Source organism: Natrix helvetica (assembly GCF_964273705.1).
Source record: "Natrix helvetica genome assembly, chromosome: 2".
Lineage (NCBI taxonomy): Eukaryota > Metazoa > Chordata > Lepidosauria > Squamata > Natricidae > Natrix > Natrix helvetica.
The window spans coordinates 145,267,170-145,276,758 of record NC_138552.1 but is presented as its reverse complement, the minus strand read 5'-3'; the positions used below and the strand labels follow the sequence as shown (position 1 = coordinate 145,276,758).

General features: G+C 40.3%; 1 protein-coding gene across 1 annotated transcript; it reads left to right on the top strand.

The window, feature by feature from the left end:
- Positions 1 to 7,473: 7,473 nt before the first annotated feature.
- MSGN1 (mesogenin 1) lies at positions 7,474 to 7,995 on the top strand (the record flags this gene model as incomplete). Its single annotated transcript, XM_081943873.1, has 1 exon — positions 7,474 to 7,995. One exon carries the CDS (start codon positions 7,474 to 7,476, stop codon positions 7,993 to 7,995), a length of 522 nt encoding a protein of 173 aa, XP_081799999.1.
- Positions 7,996 to 9,589: the final 1,594 nt, after the last annotated feature.

Genomic DNA, 9,589 nt, shown 5'->3' with positions numbered 1-9,589 from the left:
AATTGGGAAGTTGCTGTCACGTCTCAGGTAGTTGAGATTGCCACTTCTCAGAGGATCAAATGTTCACATGGAAGGGTTTCGAAGAGCATGTGATCTTACAAGTGTGTGAACAAAGCATACCACTTGCAGAAGATCCTACTCAGAACAATACTGGTGCTTAGGGATATACAGACAGTGACCGCTTTAACTTCGCTTATAGACAAGTGCCAACAAAGTCAACATAGGTTGCCTGCTTCCCTGCCAACCTGAAAGACAAAGCCTGCACAACCTCCTGGATTCATTCATGTATTTGAGACTGGTGGTTACACAATAGCTGCCTTTTTTCTCAATATTCATATCAAACAGTCTCATGAAATAATCCATAAATCTTGGAGAGTGATGGCAATGTTATGCCACTGTGTTTTCAAGCTCTGGTGACTGTCAGTTTTAACCTGCAGGCATTTTCCAGCTCAATAAAGATGGTAACCTTGCTTCACAGATGGTTCAAACTCAACCTTTCCCAATCTGATACCTTCCAGAAGTGCCAGCTTTTCAATCTTCCACAACTTTGTCTCAGCTGTCAAGATGATTATGAATGACAAATCATGACACTAGTAGCCAGACTGTAGATTGCATTCTCAAGAAAATCCATATTGTTTCTGTCTAGTATGATTAGCTCCCAGGTTGAAATGGTTTAATTCCAAAGGAAGAGTAGAAATAAATGAGTTGTGATTATTTGTTTAACCATACTTGTAATGTTTTGCACTATAATCTTTACAGATCAAATTTATCTGGTTGTTTGTATTTAAGAGATAATTTCCGTTTTGGCTGCTCTGGATCCATTCAGACTGTCTCTAAATAAATAAAATAAAAATGATTAAGTATGGGTAGCCAAGACTGGTCAAGACTTATGTTGAAAATCATATTTGATTAAATAGATGAAAGGAATCATGAATTAAAGTACAGTTTTATTACAGGAAAAAAAATCAGTGCAATCTTTTCTGATGCATATCTCGAATGGAATCCCCCCTCCCAAAAATTGAATTTGACACAAGACTATCTCTCTTTAAGATTTAAATTATTCAATAGAGATTTATGAAATGCATAAAACAAATCTTAATTTGTTTTCATTTCAAAAGTATCCACTTTTTTTCTGCTACTAAGAAAAGCATCTGCTTCTTCTCTGTAGCATTTTAAAGAAAAAACTGCTCATTAGTAACATTTTACTACTGATATTTGTTTATTTTAGCATCGTACTTATGCACTTGGAATTAGGACGAAGGAACTCATTATCAACAGTGAATGAAGACTGAATGTCTGCCTTCAGATTGCTGAATAAATTAATGGAGTGAAAAATAAAGCTGCCATTCAGGCAGAAAATGCCTCTATCATTTTTCAAAGTGTCACTGAGCAGACCTATAATATTAGCTCCATAACTCAAATAACCTTCAGTGTTATGGGATTACTATATGACAAAAATGATCCCACCCAGATTTGTGAGAGGTGGAGGAAAAGGTAGAGGTCAGAGATACAAATTTGTGCTTTTAAATTTGCTCAAGTTACACAGTATGTACAACTCACCCATTTCAGCTCTTTCCTTTTCTGATCAGGGCAAAAAAGCAAACAGATCCATGAACCTATTTACAGTATATGAGCAATTTATAGTGTCCTCCATTTGTCACCTTAATATATCACTAATGTGGATGGACATTACTGCACACTGCCACCATAAATTTGTGTTAATGCTGTACATTGCTTCAGTAGTACGTTTTATATTTTATTTCTTCTTTAACAGCTTAGAGAACATTTAATATTCATTTCTGTAACATTAGTACTTCTGCAGCAAGTCATACAAACAGCAACAATTTACCTCACAACTGTACATTTGTCAATATTAGATCATTTCAAACATGTGCTTTCAAATAGGCCTTAACAAATCTAATCAGTAAATTAAAATCCATAAATAATAAATGTTTACAAGTTTCACTATAGGAAGCCACTTTCTACCACCCAAGCACTCTAACCAGTAATTGTCCTTTAATTCGTCAGACATAAATCACAAATATGAACTGGAGGAATTAGTTGGTAATCTTTCCAAAAGCAAAAACCTGGACCCCCAAAATATATCTCAAAAGTATACCAGACTTTGAAATGACATGATTTTAAAGAGAGCCCGTTTCTACTTTTTCTCCCATTTATTGGTCTCCATAAATGGCTGCTTAAAAGAACTGGCTTGTGTCCTCAACTATCCATGCGTCAAGAGAACAAACAATACAGTACTTATAGCAGGAAGAAACATCTCTCTTGCAACCTCTGCATGGCCATCTTAATATCCACAGGAGAAATCAGATGTGTGGGAAGCACAGAAAGTGCAGAAATGAAAACAGAAAAGGGATTACCTGTGGATGTGAGGTTGGAGGCAGCTCACTGCTTAGTCATTTATGACACTATTTAGTAAAGAGACCTGTATGACATGGAATCCCTTTGGCTATGGTAAATAACCAGCTCTATTCCCAAGCTGCCTAAAAAGAGACTTCTGCTAAGCCACTGTCTGTGATAAGCAACAGGAAAAAGGAATGGAAAATTAATTTTATTCTTACTAGCACTGAATAAAGAGATGCTTAAGATGCATGGGGGGGGGGGGTTATGGTCATTAGAGGAGGAGGAGGAGGGGGGGAGGAGGAGGAGGATACAGCCTGACAGCAGGTGGGATAGAATTTCATCTGAATTGGTGATCCTCTAGACTGTAGCCTCTGGTCTGTGCCCAATAGTTCAGTCCTAGCACCACTACTGAGGACAAAACAACTCAACTATTAATAGCCACTAATTGGGGTCTCAAGTTTAAGAAGCTACTCTAGAATAGAATAGAATAGAATAGAATAGAATAGAATAGAATAGAATAGAATAGAATTATTTATTGGCCAAGTGTGGTTGGACATACAAGGAATTTGTCTTTGGTGCATATGTTCTCAGTGTACATAAGAAGAATAAACTACATTCATCAAGAATAAAAAGATATAATACTTAGTGATAGTCAAGGTTACTAATAAGCTATCAAATAGTACCAGTAAATATAAAAAAATATAAATTGAAAGATACAAGCAACATGGTTATAGTCATAAGTGGGAAGAGATAGGTACTACCAAGGAAGAGAAGAATAATAGTAATACAGTCTTAGTAAATTATTTGACAGTGCTCTATTTACCCTTCTCAAGATTTGGAGAGCACTGCATTTCTCCTTGCCTATCAGAACTCTCTGAATATGTTTCTCTGGATTCGTTTCATGCTCTAAGGAGAGGTTACCAAAACATTGGAAAACTAAAACCACTGAACACACACTAGGAGAGAAACATGCTGAGATAATAAGAGGCACAGAAAAGGCAGAGGTGAGGATTTTGACCTTCACATCAAGACTGGTACAATTCTACATCTCACCTATCACACTCCTGGTGCTTAACATTTGATGACACATCCTTTGGGAGAGGTAAATTCTGCTCACAAATTTTAGTACCACTTTTGGAAACAGTTTTATGGAGCATCACTTCCTGCTTAAGCTCGTTTATATATGAGACTAAATTAAATAACATTTCCTTCACCATATTCTTGAAAATATCGTTTGGAGAATAACTAGACAACTATAATGGGAAATTATTAGTCTTCTCACAAAATTGCTCTTCATATTGTTCCCTGGGGAAATGAGGATATTGAAACTCATTTTAAGCCATTCTTCAGCTACAACACAGAAATATCCTTATTCCTCTTTCAATACAGTGCTATGTCATTTTTCATGATCACAATAAAAGCAAAGGGAAGAATGACCAAAAAACCCCCACATAAGAGCCATGAATATGCCCTAGAAATTAAATATTGAGTTTTGCTCAATGCAATGTGGATTGAAAATTCTTCCTCACTGTAAAAAGAAATGCATGAAAACAAATAATAAAAGTTTATGGAATTAAAATAATACATCATCCTATAATATCTACAATAACTAAGAAATTGTTCTTAAGGGCAAATTATATATTAAGTTGAGCACATATTTTTAATGCTGTTTAAACTGGTATTTAGTTTGAATAAAAAAAATTGTCAGCCCAAAGCATATTCTTGATCCCAAACCAATTCCCATCAGAAATCATCTTTGACTTCTATTTGTACCAATTATGCTTATAAGTCTTTCCTATCCTTTAAACAGGTAGTTAAAATATTTTTGTTCCCATTAGATTTTAGTACAACAAAATGCTTAATGTTCATAGCTATGGCTGTTTTATTTTCTTCTGACACTGAATGTTGTATTCCATTGTATTCCTATTATATTGTTATATATGGCTTTGAGACCTTTTTATGGAAATAAAATAAAATATTGAACTAAAGGGCTGTGTCAAATAGTTCCATGTCAAATATTTCTATTTGATGGTGGTTATTTTAACATTAATGTAAATTAAAAGTAAATACTATCAACAGAATGCTACACACAGTCTGAAGATAAGGTATGGGTGAAGGAAGGGAGAGAGGGAGGGAGGGAGGGGAAGAGAGAGAGAAAGAGAGAGAGGGAGGGGGAGAGAGATTGTGCAATGTTGCATATCACAGTTTATACTCCAGAAGCACTTCCTTCATACACAAATTAAATGGGAAGTGTAATCAGAGATGCCCATGGAAAATATCAGACCAACAAGAGACATCAGAAACAACAACCCCTAACTACGATTATAAGGCTTTTGGAATAATTTATTTTTAAAGTATGGGGTGCATAGTGTATCTTGCAAACTCATTCAATTTTATTTATCAAATTTGGAAATTTCCCATCTCCCACGTAGGGAGACTCTGGGTAGTATGCAAGTAAAATATTTTTTAAAAGTGTATAAAATGTAAGAGGCAAGGTTGAATAAAAATCAGTATTAAAAGGTAATTAAAAGGAAAGTGGGAGGCTTTCGGAGTGCTAACCAACCCCATAGCTGGGTTGTCCTGAATCCCAAGCAAAGCAGCAGTCATTTTTCACATCTTTCTAGGCTGGGAGAGTGGTTGCCTGCCTCACTTCTGGGGGTGAAGGGATATTCCGTAGGGCAATTGCAATGGCAGAAAAGGCTCTCTTTATGGACCCTCCAATTGAAATTCTTTAACTGATGGGATCTGTAATATGCCTTCCCTGGCAGAGCGGGTGGGACAGGCTGATATAATGGGAAGAAAAATGGTTGTGTAGATAACCTGGTCCTATGGCATGCAGGATTTTAAAAGTCATAACCAATACTTCCAATTGGACCCAGAAGCAAACTAGCACTCACTGCAGCAATGTATAGCAAAATGTGCATATTTAAGGAAACATATAACATGTTAACAGCACATTCAATGTAAAATAGTTATCAGAGTTTATGAGCCTGATCAAACTCATCAAGATACTTTTTTCTGCCATTTCAAGGCTGGGCAACTCAGCAGTGGGAAGGGGTTTTAGGACAGAATTCTGTAGGTTCCCTAAGACCTTGAGTGAGTTTAGAGCAAAGGGATCATTGAAATCAAAACTGGTCTCAACTTTAGCTCAGCAGTTTTAGCTCAACTCAGTTTTGGTCGCCACGATTTGGAAAAGATGTGGAGACTCTAGAAAGAGTGCAGAGAAAAGCAACAAAGATGATTAGGGGACTGGAGGCTAAAACATATGAAGAACGGTTGCAGGAACCTGGTATGTCTAGTTTAATGAAAAGAAGGACTAGGGGAGACATGATAGCAGTCTTCCAATATCTCAGGGGTTGCCACAAAGAAGAGGGAGTCAAATTATTTTCCAAAGCACCAAAAAGCAATGGATGGAAACTAATCAAGAAGAGAAGCGATCTAGAACTAAGGAGAAATTTCCTGACCATTAGAACAATTAACCAAAGGAACAACTTGCCTCCAGAAGTTGTGAATGCTCCAACACTGGAAGTTTTTAAGAAGAGATTGGACAACCCTTTGTCTGAGGGGGTTTGACTAGAAGACTTCCAAAGTCCCTTCCAACTCTGTTATTCTGTTAGTTGTATCCAAAAGTGTGTCTTTTGAAGAAATGGCATCTGCCAGAAGAAAAAGATTTTTCTTCCCCCTGCCTTCCATCAAGCTCTTTCAAGTAGAAAGATCTAGGGCACATCTGGCAGAGTGCAAAATGGAAAAGAACAGGGAAACTCCCATGAAATGAGCACAAGCATGTTCATGTGATGTTGGATATGACCAACAATATACAACACAACATTTTCCAAATAGTATTATTAAAGAGTTGAAGAGACTAGAGATAAAACACAAAACTTTCCTATAAAACAATTTGTGTTTACAGTGTCCTGTAAAAACCACTTGGGAGATTTGGGTCAACCACTTGGGAGGTTTGGGTCAACTTACACCGCAGGATGCTTTTGTGGTGAAAAATAAACCCTATGTATGCAAACTTGAGAGGGATGAGGTGGCTCAGTGGCTGACACTGACCTTGTCGATCAGAATGGTTGGCAGTTCAGTGGTTTGAATCCCTAGCGCCGTGTAACCGAGTGAGCTCCCATTACTTGTCCCAGCTTCTGCCAACCTAGCAGTTCGAAAGCAAGTAAAAATGTAAGTAGAAAATTAGGAACCACCTTTGGTGGGAAGGTAACAGCGTTCCATGAGCCTTCGGCATTTAGTCATGGTGGCCACATGACCATGGAGACGTCTTCGGACAGCGCTGGCTCCTCGGCTTTGAAATGGAGATGAGCACCGCCTCCTAGAGTCGGGAATGACTAGCACATATGTGCAAGGGGAACCTTTACCTATGCAAACTTGACCTCCTGGAAAAACAGCCCAAAATGTACATTTGTATGATACGAAGTATGGTATACATTTGAATGAAATACCTTTGTTATCAAATAAAAAGTGCTCCTTAGAGCACAAGCGGAATAAATAATACTCAGAAGCCCCCTTTTCGCCTGCTTCATTCAACATTTGATACTGCCGTGCTTTTGCTTTTTTTTTAAAGGAAAGCCAGCATTCAGAAAAGGTGCAGAACTCATGCCTTTTTGGCGCGCTAGCAAAGAGAAGATGCGTCCGGAGAGACGGGATGCCCGGCTGGAAAAGGAAAGAGAAGCTGCCCTCCTGACTTTTAATTCCTCACGGGATGTTTATGTGATGGGTTTCCCCGCCAAATCCCCGTTAACATATCAAGCAGCCTAGCCCGACGGCTTTGCCAGGCGCTGCCCCTGCTCCCTGCCCGGGCCTCCCCCTCCTCTTTCTCGCCCTCGCCTGCGACTCAGCCGAAATGGCCCTTTAGCCGAAAGGCGCTAATTATCCTGGAGGAGACGCCGGGAGTTCATTTGGGCCTCCCCGAGTGAGCTTCATTTGAATGCCCGCCACTCCCTTGGCACCCGGTGGCCCCTTTGGTCACCAAGCCCTCCCCACTCCTCCCGCTCCCATAAAAGCCTCTCCCGGGGCCGGGGAACCCCCCGACGTGGCTCGCATGCCGCCGCGGCTTTTCGTCCGCCTAAGCCTCCGACTCAGGAAGGGCCAACGGAGAGCATGGACGCCGAACCCCCGCCTTTCTTCTCCTCCTCCTCCTCCTCCTCTTCCTGGGACTGGAAGGGCAGCGGCGGCGGCGGCTCTCTGGAGCTGGGCCAGAGCTCGCCCGCGCAAAGCCTGTCCCCGTCCCCGTCCTTCGACTCGTACGCCTCTTCGCCTTATCCCCTGCTGGTGGACGTGCCCTGTGGCCCCGGCGACGGGAGCGAGGCGGGGAGCAGCCTGGGAGGGTACCCACTAGGGGAGTTTCCCTCCGTTTACCTTTCGCGGCCCGGGCAGGGCCCAGGTCACAAAGGGCCCAAAGGGCGGATGTCGGTGCAGCGCAGGCGAAAGGCCAGCGAGAGGGAGAAGCTGCGGATGAGGACGCTGGCCGAAGCCTTGCACACGCTGCGCAATTACCTGCCGCCCATGTACACCCAGCGGGGCCAGCCGCTCACCAAGATACAGACGCTGAAATACACCATCAAGTACATCGGAGAACTCACGGATTTGCTGAACACCGTCAAGCAAGGACAAATGCCTTGAAGGCTTTGGGGAGCTTATGCCTTCTCTGGAAGGCAGCCGCCTATCTATCCGATGCTCTTCCCCCCACCCCACTTCCACTTGACAGCCTTCTGCTTGTCTTTTTTTGTGTGTGTGTGACATTTTTACGAACAAATGTGGGTCAAAACCACTTTCCCCAGTGGGAGGACAGGCTTTGTAGGGAACAGTACCGAAAAAGCGGTTTGTCAGTTGCTTTCTTCTGGGATGTGTCTTTTTCACTGACTTTTTGATCCGCCGTCCTGGGATTTCCTCGTGGTCTCCCATCCAAGTGCTGCTCCTACTTCACTTTCAAGATGGATCGGGCCCGTGCTAGTTGCCCAGAGTTGGACAATTATGGACTTGTTCAAAAGACAATTTGGGTCAATCTGTCATTCTAAGGAGTAGCTCATGACAAGAGTTTGTGGTATTTTGGGATGCTGCACAGAAGGCTCATGTTGGACAGACATTGAATCAAACATACTGTTGATGGGACTTCCTTTTTTAAAAAAATGCAATTAATGTTAGTGTGCCAAATTTCATCTAATTGGGTATGTCTTGAAGTTGCAATCAATGGATTTCTTAAAAGAAAAATATTTCTCATATCCCTATCTATTTTTTAGTTATGTCTGTTGGTTGGGAGGCCCCTTTATATCAGCAAGAATATTTTTATGCTTATACATTATGGTACATTTCAAGTTTCGATGGGAAGAATCCTAAAATGTATCAAAAGTTGGTTCTGATTGGAGCTACTTGTGTTACAAGCCTATTGTAATTGAGTTTACGTAGATGTAAATTGCATTTTTGATCAAAAAATAATCACTGTGTTTTTTAGTATGGGACATCATCAGTCTGGCCCAAATCGGTTCTCTTCATAACATGGAGGTTAGTTTTAATGTATATTCATTTACTGATTTTGTAAATATAGAACTATTTTTAAATTGATAATAGGGGGTTGCTGAATCTCTCAATCATCAGAGCCAGGGGAAAGTAAGTTGTGGGCGGGCTGATGTTTTTTTTTTTAATTTTTGTTTGTAAATATCGATAATCCATATAAGGGATATGCTAAATTGGATATAGTCCAGCTAGGATTAATCCCAATGAAAGCAATGAACTTAATCATGACTGGGCAAAAAAAATCATTGACTTCAGTGGAAATTATCCTCAACTATTTATTCCCCCCCCCCCTACCAAGTGATATACACATTTCTCTATAAACCTAAGTGTTTACCCAATAGCTGGTTACAACACCCCAGATGTTTTTAGCATGATAGAAGTCGATTGTACAAATTCATTTGAAATGCTTCTGTAGGGGAAACTCTGAAATCCAAATCAATATGTATGTTTTCATCTCATGTGCAGACAAATTGTGACTCCTCATGCGAGGATATATATGCCATTCACAGTGGAACCTTATGGGCACTGACGCATTGATTGTACACCGTTCTTAGATGAAAATGCCTTTGAACAGGGGCATTATCAAATCTGAAGCAGCCCTATCCTGGTAATTTGATTGCTGCCTTATTAGTTGCAAGGCACACATTCAGCATATTTTCTTTATGCTTGAGGATATGTTAGACTCCACATGCATGTGTTAAAT